Here is a 16,041-nt window from a genome sequence, read left to right on the forward strand (position 1 = left end):
GGGGGGCGGCTCACGATTGGCCGAGGTGGTAATCCCAGGGTAATCCGGTTAGCTGGGTTGTACCTGTGGAATGATGCCCTCCTGGCCTTCCTCCTGCTTGCCCATCATGGTGTAGGACTTGCCGGCCCCGGTCTGGCCGTAGGCGAAGATGCAGACGTTGTAGCCCTCGAAGGCGTGCTGCAGCATCTCTTTCCCGATGTCATTGTACACCAGGGACTGCGAGGCGAAGCAGGGGTCATCAGGCTGTAGGACACACACAAACACAGTTAATGAGAATTCTTGCATAGTCTAAGAGGCGCAAAGCCTTCAGATAGAAAACCGTTACAGCAACCATAATGAAAAAGTAACAGTACACACACTGATGAAGAGCTGTGCATAGAGAGCAGCTGAAGCAGCAGACTTACTGTGGTGTGTGACCAGTAGCTGTAGTCAAAGCTGAAGGACTTTGCTGGCTCCTTTGGGTTTTTGGGGTTCAGAATAGCTGTAGGGAAACAGAGAAAAGTAGGGTGTCAAAAAGACTTTACATAACGTAAAGGCTAAATATATGCTTGAAGCCGCAGGGCTGTAGGTGAAATACGAGCCACAATTGCCTGACATTAACATTATATGAGAAGAATGCATTCAATCCAAAGTTTGTCCTATTATTAGGTTCTCAGCAGACAACTTAAAAGGCTTGCAATTAACGAGAAACCTGGATTACCTGGATTTATACAGACTAAGGGTACACAGAGTATTCAACCCAAGAACCTTCTGGTTCAGAGCAAAGCATTCTAAGCGGTTTTCCAGATGGCTCACTCTTAACACCGTGGGTGAGCTGTTTTGGTTGCTAGAGTTAGACGGAGGAAACAAGCGCTTTGTGTCTGCAGCGAACGCGTCTATTTGCGGCTCAGGAGAAAACAGGAAGTGAGAGATGAAAGGAAATCCCCCCAAAATGAAAGCGCTCACGGCGGCACATCCAGCCAGGCGCCCAGCTCTCCCCATCTGTCAGCAGCACCCTGGGAGTCCCTCACAGACCGCAGGGGGGACCCGAGGACCCGTCAATCAACCCACACTCCGGGACTCATGCCTCCAGAGAGCTTCCTGGCCTCCCCCTTGGGAACCCCATGACCCAACCCCCCCCCACCACCACTTCAGTTCACTTGTTCACTCCACTACTCTTCTTTATCTCTCCTTCTCTCACTTTCCCTACTCCCTCTTTCTGTAAAACTGCCATCCCTATCCTTCTTTGTCTTGCATCAAATTCACTTGCATTTTTTTGTGCTTGAAAGGAGGCAGTGTGTTAAAGAACTTCCTCCACAAAAAAGTGTGATACAACTGAATAGTTTTTATTCACAAATTTGGTGCTTGCGCACAAATAGGGTGAAACCGTTGGACAGTCTAAATCACTGAGGCAGTCTGTTTTAGTGGGCCATACTGACATACTAAGCCGTAGTGTGCCGTGTACCCTCTACTAGAGAGATTGCCCACTGGCAAAATGTGCACCCGTCCGTATTATTATTGTTCTTCGTATTATTTTGCCTTTATTCTTAGAATTTTTCTTGCCCAATGGCACAATGTGCACCAGTCTGTATTAACATTATTATTTTGCCTTTATTCTTAGAACTCGTACATCTAAGGGAGGAAAGTCTGACTAGAGGTTGAAAAATGAGGAATAGAGAAAATGGCACGTTTTTGTGTGGCAAACGTGGCACCCCACCCCACACGGGCATTTCTTATTTACAGGAAGCCCCCGCCGTGCCCAGCGTGAGTCCTGCCCAAACAGGCTGCCGGGCCCTCTGGTACAGAACCCCCCCACCCCACCCCCCCACATTCAGACACACAGAAAGTTAATCCCTGCCGTAGACGGTATGGGGCAGGGTAGGGAGATGAGAGGAAAGGAGGATATTTATAGATACTAATAGCCCAGTTGTTACTGAAGCCCCCGCTGCCAGACAGAGCCTCATTTGGCCCCTGTCTCAATCAGGCAAAGGCCTGTCTGCAAGAGGCCCGGCTCTGTCAGTGCAGGGGAACACACAGCACCCCTGAGGAGAGGAGAGGAGAGGAGAGGGGGTGGGGTGGGCGCCCTGGGATAAAGGGCTCAATAACGAAAGTGATGAGCCCGCTCCTGGCCTAGCAACAAAACAAACAGACCAGCAACGGCAGCAGCGGCCAGCCCAGACTGCCAAATAAGCACCTCGCTTTTGTGCGCTGGGTGCTGCGGTGAAAGGAAGCATCATCGAGCCTCTCTCACCAAGCACACACGTAAGATAAAGGGGCTGCCTTCCCCTCTCTCTCCTCTCACGGAGAGCCATTGTAAAAAGCAGGCTGGAACATCACGGCACTACACGAATTCCACACAGGCCTACCGCGGCTGAGAGAGCGCACGGCTTAGCTTCGGCTATGCGTCACGAATTACACTCTCTTACATTCACAGCGTTGTGTAGTTGTAACATCCCAGCGCACGGCCAACCGTCATATTCCAACAGATTTAATCAACAGCGGCTCAGCTTTAAACTGTTCCCTGATACCCATGAACAGCGCTTGACGCAAGCTGGTAACAGATACAAAGTACATTCTTTGCGCGCTGCAGTGGCTAAGTGGGGTTTTTCCACGCTGCAGATACCAGCTCACGCACTATGTTGGCACGGAGATAACACTCGATCCCACACAGCTTGTTCCTTCTTGCTCCTCCTGAGTACACTCAGACTGTCCTTTTCAGGACCTTGGGTAATCACGAAAGAGGGCTAAATCGGGCAAGATTTGACCTTCGACCCCGTGCACGTGCGGATGGAGGCCCGGAGCCCAGTGAGGGAGGGATTTACATCAGAACGCTCTCCTTGCTGTTTCCGGGAAACTGCTGGCTGTGTGTGTCAGAGACAGCCATATGGGCCGTGCAGCTTCTGCCTTTGCACCGGCTGCAGAAACAGGCACATGAGACTGCGTCCAGAGAAGCCAGGGCGCTCTTGCAAAAAAGCCCCCCCCCTTCACAGGCCGCTTAAGGACTGCCCAGCTTTAGACTGATGTGTTTCCCTTTTGTCGCCGCCGTGCGTCCTCTCACCGAAGGACGGAGCTTGGATCCAGCTCGTCCGGAGCCGGCCCCTGATGGCTGTCACTCAGGTGCGTCTCTATGCCAATTATCTCTAATCCTCGGCCCCCTCGGCCCCCTCGGCCCCCGCCAGCTGGGCCCGGCGAGGCAGTGACGGTGCTGTTCCCGAGCGCGGGGCGGAGCGATGAGTCAGACGCTGCCGTTTGGAAGGAGGGAACCGTCCTCTTCAGGAGGCGATTCATCCTCACGACACGTCGCCTCGTGCTCTCTCTCTCTCGCTCTCTCTGACACCATCTCTCTCTCCCTCCCTCTCTATCTATCCATCCTGCCAGACTCAGTGTCCTCATATCCATCCTTCTCCCTGCTCTTCCAGACTAATGACTAGCGTCACTTTGTGAGAAATGCTGCTTTCACCCAAATCGCTTTCTCGCCGTTTCCAGAGTACAGCTGTAAATGACTGAAGTGGTGTTACACAGCCTCAGTCCTGACGCCTGACAGCAAACAGAGACTCTGCACAGGTGCGAACATGAATAAATGTTTCTCTGATTCCTCCTTCACACCCACCTACAGAGCTGTGTGCAGGCAATCAGGAGTAGGATAACTCGCATGCACTCGGTTAACAGTATACGTGAACCCTCTGTTGCATATCAGGGAGTGTATGCTGTTTATGTAAGCTCGGATTCAGTTTCACCTCAAAGATATTCTGGGAAGTTTAGAGTGCCTCCATCTACACCTCAGCTCAACCGGGAATAAGTTTCCGTATTGCGAATAACGCAAAAACCCTCGGAAATTTGTTGGCGCTCCTCTGTCATCATGCTTCTTAACCCACTGACATGTAGGGTGGGGAAATGGGAGCCAGTCAATCTCTCACACCAACAGTAAAAACCTGGAGTTAAATATGCCGATTCAGTAAAAACCCAAGCCACCATTGTGGACGGAATGGAGTGACACTGTATGGTCCATACATGCCTGAAAGCAGCTCAGCATTAGATCAGAAAGCAGCGATTAAAGCAACTCTGGAGAACTTGTTTGCGCGAAAACAGACTGGTGTCTGTGGCTACTGAACTCTGACATCCCTCATCCCTTTCACTTCCATGGCAACAGGTATTGCACCTGAATACTGGTTACCATGGCAACTTCACCAATGCACAGCGGGGTGTTGAAAAATAAAATGTTCTTTGCCTTCAATTTAACCCCTCAGTATGAAGTCTTCATTACCAACAAATACCTTTTCCATAGTAAAACAGATTGGTCATTTTGCATCCCTGCACCAGGGCGCTAACACATTAATAACGTAGAAGAAGAGCACTCAAAACAATCCCAAGTACACACTGTCTTCAGCACATACTAACACTCCCACTCAGATGAGCAGTACTCACCTACCTAGCCTGCTGGGAAACTGCTTCCTACAAACAGTAGATTCATAACAGTTAATGCGAACTGCAAAAAAGCTAACGACGAACTGAATTCAGACAGCAAGAAAAATGCCACTTCCCAAATACAAGGGTATTAATTAACCCTTGATAACCTAGCTTTTAATTGTTTCATAATGGTAACCTCCTTAAATTTAATTGAATTATCTAATAAATGAATGAAATGTGCTGTACAAATGAAGCTTATTAACAAACAGAATTATATTTTATGAACTGACAGGTTGTCAGACTGAATACATGAATGCAGCACTGAACTGATGTAACTGTCCCCGCTGTAGAGCCAAATCTAAACCCAGGTTGGTGAAAAATGATCAAGCAACTATTTTCCACAACAAATCATTTAAACTGCTTAAGACTGAAAAGTCACATACAGGTTATGAGGTTATACCCCAGGCATATCAGGCTTTGCTCCCACGCAATCAAGCTACTTTGAATTTCAAATTTTGACATTCCTGAAAAAATTCCCCTACAGATCAATAACTGACATTACATGTAATTTGTGTTCTTCAACACATATTTTACTCTTATTTGTCAGTGAGAGTATGGACAGAGTCAGTTCTGATGAGCACACAGCAGGGCTCTGAGCAGAGGATACCCATAGATCATCATTTATTCCGCAGAAAACCGATTGGTCCTCGTCACTATGATTGACTGTCACTATGGCAGAGTGGATCCATGGAAACTGACCTCCATGGTCATCTTTAAGGGCGCAAGGTCAGAACCAATACAGGAAGTCCAACGAGCCAAAACTGTGGCTGTGAGACACCACCCATATTCACTTTCACAGTGACTCTCCGAGGCCTTCACTTTCAGAATGACGTGAGCATTAGCTCAGATGACTCCCCACCTCTAAAACACAGGAGCTTGCCAGATAGCTTTACAGCCCTCCAGCTGAGCAAAAGGTCTCTGTAAACCTGATAGAGTGGCTCTGCCCAAAGATGAACTGAGTGAGCAGATGACAGTCAGCCCTCAGCCTCCACAGCTATAAACCCATCATTAGGAGCCTTTTACGTGGAACGTGTCATTTTCTGTCTCACGACAACGTCCTGACCCGAATACCAAGTGGCAATTCAGCGGCCTATCACAGACAGCGAGCGAGCGTAGGACGTGTCACGAGTTACTCCGCCCCCTTCACTCGCCCCCGGTTGCCAGCGGCAGGCCATCATCAGGGAACAGGATGTGTATGGCCTCGGTAACCCCAAACTCCCCCCTGCTGCTCCAATCACCAGCCCTTTCAGAGGGCAGCTGCTCTGTGGAAACTCCCCTCCCCATAAACGCGCTCAATAACAGCACTCCAGAATGGTGCAATCACAGTGTGGTGCTGGCGAGTGGGCCGGGGAGGCTGCAGAGGGATAGAGGTCTCCGCCGCACAGCTATAAAACCTGGGCACTTCAGGGCCAGACGGGCCTGCTGTGCGGAAAACAACTTCAGAGCGAACCTCAGCGCCCGGTAATGAGCCTGTCTCATTTCAGCGGCGAACACAAGGGAGGCAGACATTTTTAGGCTGGAGTGACCCCCCCCCCCCCCCCCCCCCACAACAATAAACGTGTACAGTGGAGCAGGAAAGCAGGCAAGGGCCCAAATGGTTAGGGCGGTGGTGGAACCTTGTTCCAGGCTGTGGTAATCAGATTTCTCCTCATTTACGCAGCCATAGGTGACCCAGGAACAACAGGGAAGCCAGGACTAACGTGGTGGAACGTGCCTGTCTTGGGGTGGCCCACTGGGGCCTATGCCTCTACTCATGTCCTGGGAAATCAACACACACCACAGCCCAGACAAGCAGAGAGGACCCTCCAGCTCCACTGCCTGAAGCTTACTTCTCACACAGTGTTGAGATATAGCTTCTTAACACACACATGTCAAAAGCAAACAACTGCAGTCTTTAGTGAAATGCAACAAAGAGCTTGGCATTCATTTAAATGAAGACTGAAAAACACAGTAATTACCATACGTGAATTACTTCAGGGCCAAAGAATTTTAATAGCCTCCCTAAGGCCTGTGTGCACATTGGCCGTTTGATGTAACGCTTCAGTCACAGAATACATTAACAAATAATGTCCTTGTGAAAGCAGCAATTCTCCCTACATCTGGCTTGTAATGATGACTACGAAATTGCCTATGCTAACCATGATGACACAGATACATTCTCCAGAGAACCTATCAGGCATTATTCAAAGGGAGGAACTCCCTTGATTTCAGAGGAAATGATATTACTAAGGCACCAAGTATAGAACCTTGGTGTACTCCCACAGACAGATCACATGCCTGCCCATGATCGACAAGCTATTTAAAGAAGGCGTGCAATACATTTAACATTTTCACGCATGATGGTGTAACACAGTTTTAGCAGCGCTGATGCAAATTGTCTCAAAGAAACAGGATGGAGGAGAAAGAGTGAGATCCTAACCATCCCTCAGTGCTCACACTGGGCTCTGTGTTGCTCTCAGTCCGTGTGCCAGCAATGGGTTCCAAGCTACACAGCAAGAATCCTGTCATAAGTCGCAGAGTGAATGCTGACCCACCGCCTGGCAAACAGCTGATCACATCCGGGCCAAGGCAGAGGCCAAAACACGGACATCTCCAAAACACGGACCAGGCCTGTAGGAATGGAGCTGGGGCCTGTGTATTCTGACAAAGCCTTTAACTCCCAGACTTACAATGACACAAATGTCTAATCAGAACAGAAGGGGGGAAATTCCTTTCAACAGCCCACGCAATTCAGGTTAAGAACCTTACTCAAGGGTGCAGCACTGGAGCCCAAGCTGGGACCAGCCAATTTTCAGCACTGTTCCTTACCCACAACACACCCAGGAGGTTCCCTTTCCAACCATGAGACCTCTGTCTTCTACATTTACCAGCTTGTGACCAGTCAAGCACTGGTATGCAGTTGCCACAGTATGCGGGGTGAGTAGGACCTTACACTTAGGCACAGACTAATGTACCTTTAATAGCTCATTAGTTATGTGTGTCAGGATTAGGTGAGTCACTGTATTAGAGTGATTACTCTCACACTAAGGGAAGCCCATTACAGCACATACAGAGTAAGTGTACATATAGGCTAACGTCTGCAACACCTCAGTCTAGAAAGTTCCTTTAATTTTTTAACAACATCAGAAACCAGAACAGCGGCCTGCTACAATAACAATTACACATCCTTTACGGCTCCATTTAAAGATAAGTTTATTTCCTGCATAAAGGAGTCAGAGATATCACTGTAGCACTAAGCTAAACAATACAGATTACAGAGAGACAATCCAATTCAATAAAACAGACCTTGGGGAGAGACTTATCTAAACTCAATTATAAAACAGCAATGCCCAGCAAAGGCTTTGGCAGTGTAGGTATGTCTTTGCAGGCGTAGTAAAGCCAGAAGTAAAGAGCCGTTTTATCATGAGTAAGCAGAAACTGACTCTGTTCACAGTTCACATTTCTTTTATTCTTTCTCATATTCCTTGCCACCATATTTGAAATGAATAATTAAAATAACAGACATTAAGTCAGAGCTGGGATTGAAAGGGGAAGGTCTTGTGAGACTGGGTAGCGGTGGACAGTGAGCAAGTCTTGTGGGCAGCAGTGTGGTGTAGTGGTAAGAGGCAGGGCTCATAACCAAAATGTTACAGGTTCAATTCCCCACTGGGATGCTGTTGTACCCTTGGGCAAGATACTTAACCCACAATTGCCTCAGTATATATCCAGCTGTATAAATGGATAAAATTGTAACCTACTGCATGTAAGTCCCCTCTGGATAAGAGTGTCAGCTAAATGACAATAATGTCATGTTAATATAATGACTGGGATGTGCAGCACTCAGTGGGGTAAGAGTGTGGGGTCCCCAGCAGAAATGGTGGAGAGAGAGCAGCCACCTTCCCATCTGCCCCAGCGGTGAGCGGCCGTCTATTTATACCGCGGCAGGTGGCAGATGGCGGCTCACATGCCGACAGACTCTCGGAGACAGGATGGAACGGGCTGATTTCTGAGGTGTGACCTTTCTGACACAGCTGACATGCGGCGCCCCGAGAAGCCTGAACGTGAAGAGACACACGCTCACTCACACTCACACACACACACACTCTCACAGAGAGAGACGCACACAAAGATACAGATGTGCACATGCTGATACTGCCAGGCTTGGAAGGCTCTAGAACTCTGTGAGGGTTTATAGAGAAGAGCTCAAAGGGAGGCTTTCGTTTTGTGTAAATGGAAGGTCAGAGGTCATGATCCCCTTTGTTAGCTGAGCAGATGCCTTTACCACATTTGCGACTAACAAATGTGGTATTTTTAAAGTGCTCCACTTATTCATCACAAATAAAAGGGAAAGGAAACTGATAGTTTATAACCAAAAATAACCACATTTTCAGACTTAAGAGAAAACCGTTCTGAATTCTCACCGTTCTCACCTACATCAGCAGAGTAGCCTGTTCATGCCTCCAACAGTAACTGTACTTACTGTACAGTTAAGACTTCAACAAAAACACATATGGTACATGCCTTCATTAAGACACCTGTGGTTAATGGCAGATTATTCATTAAGAAGCTCACACTGAATCCTTTGTGAGGACAAGCTGTAAACGTCAGCAGGCTGAAGTGAAGTTGGAGGCACCCATCCTGGTGGATCAGGGCCAGAAGAGCGCAACATTTGGTACCTTGGAATGTTCTGGACACTCAAATCGCCTCACAGGTAGCCTGATACGTACAGCTCTCCCAGAAGATTCCCTGAAGGAAGCAGTTAAAAGCGCTTCAGGAATCTTCTACCCTAACACTACTGTTCATCGCTTGGTGAAAACAGTGAGCCAATCTGACAAGCTCCCACAAAACAATACATAGTTCAAATCAAGAAGGAGAAAAATACATGGTTCTCCAATGAAAACAGACACAGTGGTTAACTCTCAGACATTTCAATGCTAAACAGAATTAACAAAACACAAATAAAATGGATCCAAAAAGATCATGATTGCTCGTAAGAAGGCAGAATGTAAAGTAATAAAACAGAGAAAATAAACTAAATAAAAGAGAACAGAAAGCAATTGTGTATTTATTTGCTTGCTTGCCATCCAACAGCACACCTACCTAGAATCTCAAAGAGCACTGTGATACCAGTCTCTTCAATTAGGTGTTAAGTGTTACTTTAAATTCCCAGCTAGACACTGGAAGATGAAAGACCACGATACACGGCGCCTACACACTACTTCAAATTCTGCCCTGGAAAGAATTCCAAACATTAGCCATTGTGGCCCATACAGACTGACACCAGCAACCGATACCCTGCCAAAAGAGGAAGCCATGGAGACAGAAAAAAAACAGCACTGAGCATGCCCAAATCTCACTCCCTGATGTCTATCGTCTATTTGTTTTCATAACATTTCATCCACATCACATATCACATGCTGTTTACTAAAGGAAGGTCCTTAAGATTAGACCAACTACTGAGGAGGATCCCAGAGGAAATAAATTGTTTGCTGTTGATATGCCTTCCATGTCTATGAACAAAAGGTTTCCTCACACACCAAAAGCCCCCTTGTCATTTGAATTCAGGTAAACAATTTAGAGTTCCTCCACATTACAGCTGTTAGACGTAAGAATGAAGCAAAGCTCCAGGGAATTCAGGAATGTGAAGGAAAAGGCTTCCTGTTTGGAGGAAGACATTGTTATAAGAATTGCTATTGTACAGATACAGCTCTGCTCCTGAGCAACAAAGCAAGTCCTTCTCATTATCCTGCTGTGGATCTTGTTTCTTTGAGTGGTATAGCATTGTTCCTACAGACATGTAATCTGTTCAGCCTAGACTTCATCCCTTATTAAAATGTGTGTTATTAAAGGTTGCACCGTGTGCCTTTTTTTCCCCCATTTTCCTGCTTGAGCCAATGGGTGAGAAGGTGACCCAAGCAACACCATCGGCTGCACAGGAAACTCAACATTTCCTCGCAAACCTTGTCTGGCCAACCACTGAAACCTGTTCATGCGGCACTTCGAATATTGTTGACTCCTTATAGCTTTTTTACTTGAGTTGTACTCTACCTCACTTGCAAGTCACTTTGGATAAAAGCGTCTGCCAAATGCATGAATGTAAATGTAATAAATGCAAACAGCATAACGTTTGCGTAGAATATCCCCTAAGCATTACGTTCACAAACGCTGATAATGCTGACCCCGCCCAGGATGAATAGCTCTAAAAGCAGGTCAGCTTTTGACGGGCGTGACACCAAAGGGTTGACATCATCCACGCATCTGTGCAGAAAGGCTTGCTTTTCATGCTACCTCAGACATCCTTGTTTTCAGTCAAAACGGAACAGTTACGTAACGCATGTAAAACCATCTAAGAATTAATGGCAGTTTCAGATCTGAAGATACTGCAGCTTAAAGCACTATTCATTTCCCTGCAGATCATCTGATCTGGCACAGATCTACTTGGCTGATTTTCAAACGAGCACAAGAGTGAGCTCTGCGCTCTGAAGGAAGCACGGTTTGTTTGGAATTCTTTTTTTAAGCACAGAATCACTGTCTCATGTTCACACTGTGAATTAGTCAATGAAATATCAAGGTTGTAAAATAAATTAAAAGCACAATACCACCCAGTAGTTCAGTTTTAACCTTTACACTCATTGGAACCATTTCTGACAGCTCATCAATGTAATATAACCAAAACATCAAAATAGCACCATAAAACAATAAACAATAAAAAATGTGTATGAATTTCCTGGCCGTTCTAAAATTGCAAGAACACTTACTAGACAAGACACAATTAAACAATCGCAGAGTTCAAAATGGCATCCAAAGCATGTTACGCACACGCACGCATGAGTGGCTACAGCCACTGCGGTCTCATTTTACATGCATACAGTGCATGATGGGGGTGAGAGGATTAATGTACGGACCGCTGGCATCTCCATCATGCCCTCAATGAGACAGTGCCTCATCCGCACTGCCGCAGAAGGCGGAAATTTAGATTCTGCACCACATGAGGATGCATAACCGCAGACAGGGCAAGCACTGTGCACACAGAACCGGGCGGGAGACATTCTCTGAAATGTGCCCCCTAACAGGGTCCCGTGAAACAGAGGAACAGTTTAATTTCTGATGCCTCTTCTTTCTGTGGAGAGCCCCCGCTGCACAGCCATATTTACATAACAGTATCATATATAAAACTGTGATATATAAATGTATTCAAGTTTACAATCCAAGACAGTACGATTGTCCGTTATAAAAGGCCACATCAAGAGCTTAGTTTTATAGCAGGCTGAGTCTTACTACATGATTACAGAGGAATATAATCTTTACGACTACACACAGTACAGCGGCTTTTCACTATCACAGAGAAAGCCTGTTCAGATTTAAGGTACCGTTTACTGACAGGGCGTAGTTCTGACACTGATGGCATTTCTTTCTTGGGTGGGTTTCAGAAATCAGATGCATTGAATCTGCAAATGATATTATGCTCCTTTATATATGAAAAGTGCACCCTTGTTGTAATCAGCTCAAATTTTGTGGATCACAGGAGCTCATTTTGAGCTCAATCCTTGTCAGGCAGATGTAAATAACTACGAAGAAGGGTTACTGATGCATGGCTGTTATTTTTAATATGTGCAGCATCTGTTTCAACAAACAGAAGAGTTGACCTGGAGGTTGTGTGTGCATGTACACATGTGTGTGTGTGTGTGAGTGTGTGTGGTTGTGTGTGTGTGTGCTCAGATTAGCTCCAGGGGACTGGCACAGCACACACAGCATGTGATATCTCTAAATTAGACAGAACTAATGATAGTCTCTGCTTCACCAGGGCCCATGAGTGCTACCAAGCGAACATTACATTTCTGTAATAAAATCAATTTTTGGAATTTCCACCTCATGAATAACACAGGGTGGCTGTGACGCATGCCGCGGATCGTGCCTGGGCTGCAAAGACCCACGGCCGCTTTCTTATGCAGAGAGAGGGAGGAAGGGAAACAAAGTGAGGAGGGAGGGCTCATCCCAGCTCCAGAAGGGAGACATTCAGCCGGGACTGTGGGAAGCGCCATCCACCGGGAAACAAGGGCCCGTCCTTCTCTGCGCAGGGGTCACACACAAGCCCTTCATTCTCTGCCTTCTGCCCCTACACTGTCCTGACTAACACAGGAGACCTGGAGAGAAAAAGGCTTGTTTTAAGAAAGAGGAAAAAAACTGCTTTCAGTTCACTTTTTTTTTTTGCTTTCAGAGTGAATATTCAGCAGAGGGAACATTATTCAGATTCAAATAGGACATGTTGGTTTTAAGCTGTGGAATACTGTAGCTATGTAGATAACTAACCCCCAAGAAAGAACACGGAGTACAAGGTATTGTGAGAAAAGACTACTTTAGCGTCACTATTCAGTTACACATACGCTACAGCTTTATAACTAATAATGGCCACAAGATAAACATATTTAGTTACAATGATCCATATTCATATCTGTATGCGCTGTATTTTTTTAGTATTTAGAAGTCTTTGTTGCTGTCAAGTGAATCGAAGCCAAAATGTTCGGGCAGTTTGAGAAATTGCTCTCTGAGAGATACACGCGAGCATCACTGAGATGAAGGGGCCGTCACTTCTCAGAATCTTCAGTTAAACTCGGGCCATTGTTAAACCCAAACCTTACATTCTCAATGAAATCCTCATTTAAAAACGGGTTTTGATCCTTCCAAAGGCTTATTTTGCACAGTTCTGTGATGGTACTGGCTGACCTGAGGAGGTCTGAAGCTTGCTGTAGATCCCTGAACCAGACGTAACAAGATCAAAAACAGGAGCAGGAGAGGGGAACAGAATGGAGCAACAAGACAACTCCATTCCATTTAATGACATGCAAAGACTGTAAACAACTACAGTAGTGTACACTGGGGTCATTACTACAAAAAGCAGCTATTCAAGAGACTGGATCACTACGTTTTTTTTTTTTTTTTTCATTTTTAGCTAAGTAAATAAAAAAAAAATACTCAAAAAATAAATGAAATACTCGAGAGTAAATAAAGACATTGATGAAGCTGTGCAAAATGCATACAACGTCATTTACATTTTACTTGACTTACTTTACCCAGCTCTAGATTTATTTTACCCTTAGTTCACTCTCTTATTTTATTTACCTAGCTCTAGACATGCATTTTGTCTTCCCTGTAGTTGTAGTAATGCTGGTGTTAGACTGGCGGACTGTGGAACCAGCCGGTACAGACAACATGAGCAGTGTGTTGGCACTGGCACTTTTTGATGATGTCACTTGTGATCTGAGATCAATCCCTTTGCTGAATAGCGCTTCCCACCCTAATCCACGTCACATTATTACAGTTAATTCCAGCCCCGCACGTACACTTGGTCGATTCCCTGCATAAACCCCAGACCTCGATGCGACCTGACATTTGAATGGCGAAACGAAAACTCACAGCGCGATGCCCCCGCCTGACAAACACTGTCTCCGCGGGGCTCGCGGCGAACGTTTAATATGACTCATACCCTGCCTCTTTCATACATGGAGGGGGCTGCATGCTCCTGCCCTAGCTACTCCTTCTGCTCCAGTTACATTAATAAAACTAATGGATTTCTCCCGCTGTCTGAAGCTCAGCCAAACCAAGCACTAAAGCCCTTGAAGGAGTTTCTGATACACACATATTTATTTTTTCCTCCCCTCAAAGTAGAGCCAAAATGCAGCCAAAATAAAACTGAAGCAGCCACCCGAGGCCAGTGGGGGGGGGGGGGGGGGGGGATAAAGCAGACACACTGGATTGATCCTTTTAGCTCTCCTGTCCTCCGCGCGATTTGCGTGCCGCACGCACTCCTGTTCCTGCAGCAAGGTGAGGAAAGTCCCGTGGATGCAGGCCAGAGGCCTGCAACGGGCCCGCACACTCTCCCGCACGTGACCGCACGCGTGCACCGCTCTAACGCAGGAGAGCCGCACATCATTAAGGTCCGGACGGGGCAGGCAGGAGGCCGCACCAAGACATGCATTAATAACTTATGAACAAGGGCGGTCACCGGCTGCGGAGGACAACAGGATGCTGAAGGTTGCGGTTCCTCTCTGGTTGCGGCTGCGGTGCCTCTCTGCAGTGTTTAAACAGAGAGATGGGCTCACCGCAAAGGCAGTGTGGATATGAACACATTTCACAGTTACGTCCACAGCAAGCCCACAGTGTCACTGCTGTTAGGATTATCTGATCACTACAGTGAGTCGGGACTAGTAACAGAGCAATCTGGTTCAGTTTGTCTCCTTACACTTGTTTGGAACGGAGGTGAGGGGGTGGGATGCCACAATGTAAACTGATTGGCTGAAGTCAAAAGCTAACTGCCTCTTTGGACAATACACACAGCATAACTGTGGCTTGATGGGTTGGGGACTTCAAGGAGGTGCACCATGGCCAGGCGCCATTTCACAGTTAACTATGAGAGGGTTGAGATTCCTTAATCAATCAGTCCTGAGTTAATCTGCTGAATTTTTGTCTGCAGTTTTTTTTCTCTAGAAAAATAAACACATAGATTAAGTCACATTCTCAGTTTGTTGAACTGGAGACGGCATCTCAGTGAATTACAGCGGTATGTCAGTTGACAGAAATTCTATATAAATCACATAAAAATTATCAAATGAAGCACTGTGTGATGCCCTCAATCTTATTTGGGGAAAAACGAGTTTTTTAGATAATCACAATGCACTCTTTGAAATCTCACTGGTAAGTGCAGCAACTTTATTAAGGCATTACAATTTCACCAGGCACCTTTTATGAAATGAGTGTACTTATGCTACCCTGATGACAGCTTCTTAAAAACCATCTGCAGAAAGTGAAAATTCTAAGCTTTTAAGGTGAAAGATGCTTTCAACAAAACTGTGGGGACCACTGCTTTTCCCTCACTTCATCTGAGGTTTCAAAAGCACATTCTGAATTTGAATAAAGGATATGTCACTACCAAATAACTGAAACACATGACTTATTAACACTAGATAATGACATTGCAAATTGTACTTTCACGCCAGCACAATAAAGACAGACAGAGTTGATGTATGATGGAGTTGTCGAAACATCATAATTTCTCTGCTTCCCAAACATTATTGTGAAGGGCCATTATATTTTTCTATAGCATAATGGAGAAATATCCCATATCCACTTCATTCAGTGAACAGTTGTTCATAACTTTCGCTCTAAATTAAACACCACTGTTACTGTTCCATTCACAGCTACAGTTCACAGAGTTCAGCTATCACAAAAACTGATGAAAAAAAGTATAATGAAAAAAGTTCAATCCAGGAGAGAGAGTGAGTGAAATTATGCTTGAAATGAAAGGTCTTAAATAAAGGCTAAATGGCTGCTGAAGCTTTAATGTAATGACCAATGTTCAAAACAGAGACAGAATTCAAACCCGTGTCAAAGTACTAGTTTTAACTCAATTCTGAAGAATCTGTGAAGAAATATTTATTAATAGGCTTATAGACTGTTTGAAAATGAACATGTGTTGATAGAAAAAAGAAAAATGCTTTTAAGATTCAAATCTTGAAATCACTTCTGACAGATGGATTAGTAAAACATGCATTTTAATCTGCTGCACGTCTGAAGGTGTTTGAAACAATAGACTTGCTGATTTTCCTTATTTCACGTCTG

General features: G+C 45.7%; 1 protein-coding gene across 1 annotated transcript in view; it reads right to left on the minus strand.

Annotated features, from left to right (window-relative positions):
• Positions 1–16,041, minus strand: part of LOC118780505 (kinesin-like protein KIF1B) — a 90,847-nt gene that overhangs the window by 64,942 nt on the left and 9,864 nt on the right. Inside the window, 2 exon segments of the mRNA XM_036533036.1 lie at positions 64–243; positions 405–481. Of these exon segments, the coding sequence (XP_036388929.1) occupies positions 64–243; positions 405–481 (257 nt within the window).

The sequence above is a fragment of the Megalops cyprinoides genome, chromosome 7, assembly GCF_013368585.1.
Source record: "Megalops cyprinoides isolate fMegCyp1 chromosome 7, fMegCyp1.pri, whole genome shotgun sequence".
NCBI lineage: Eukaryota > Metazoa > Chordata > Actinopteri > Elopiformes > Megalopidae > Megalops > Megalops cyprinoides.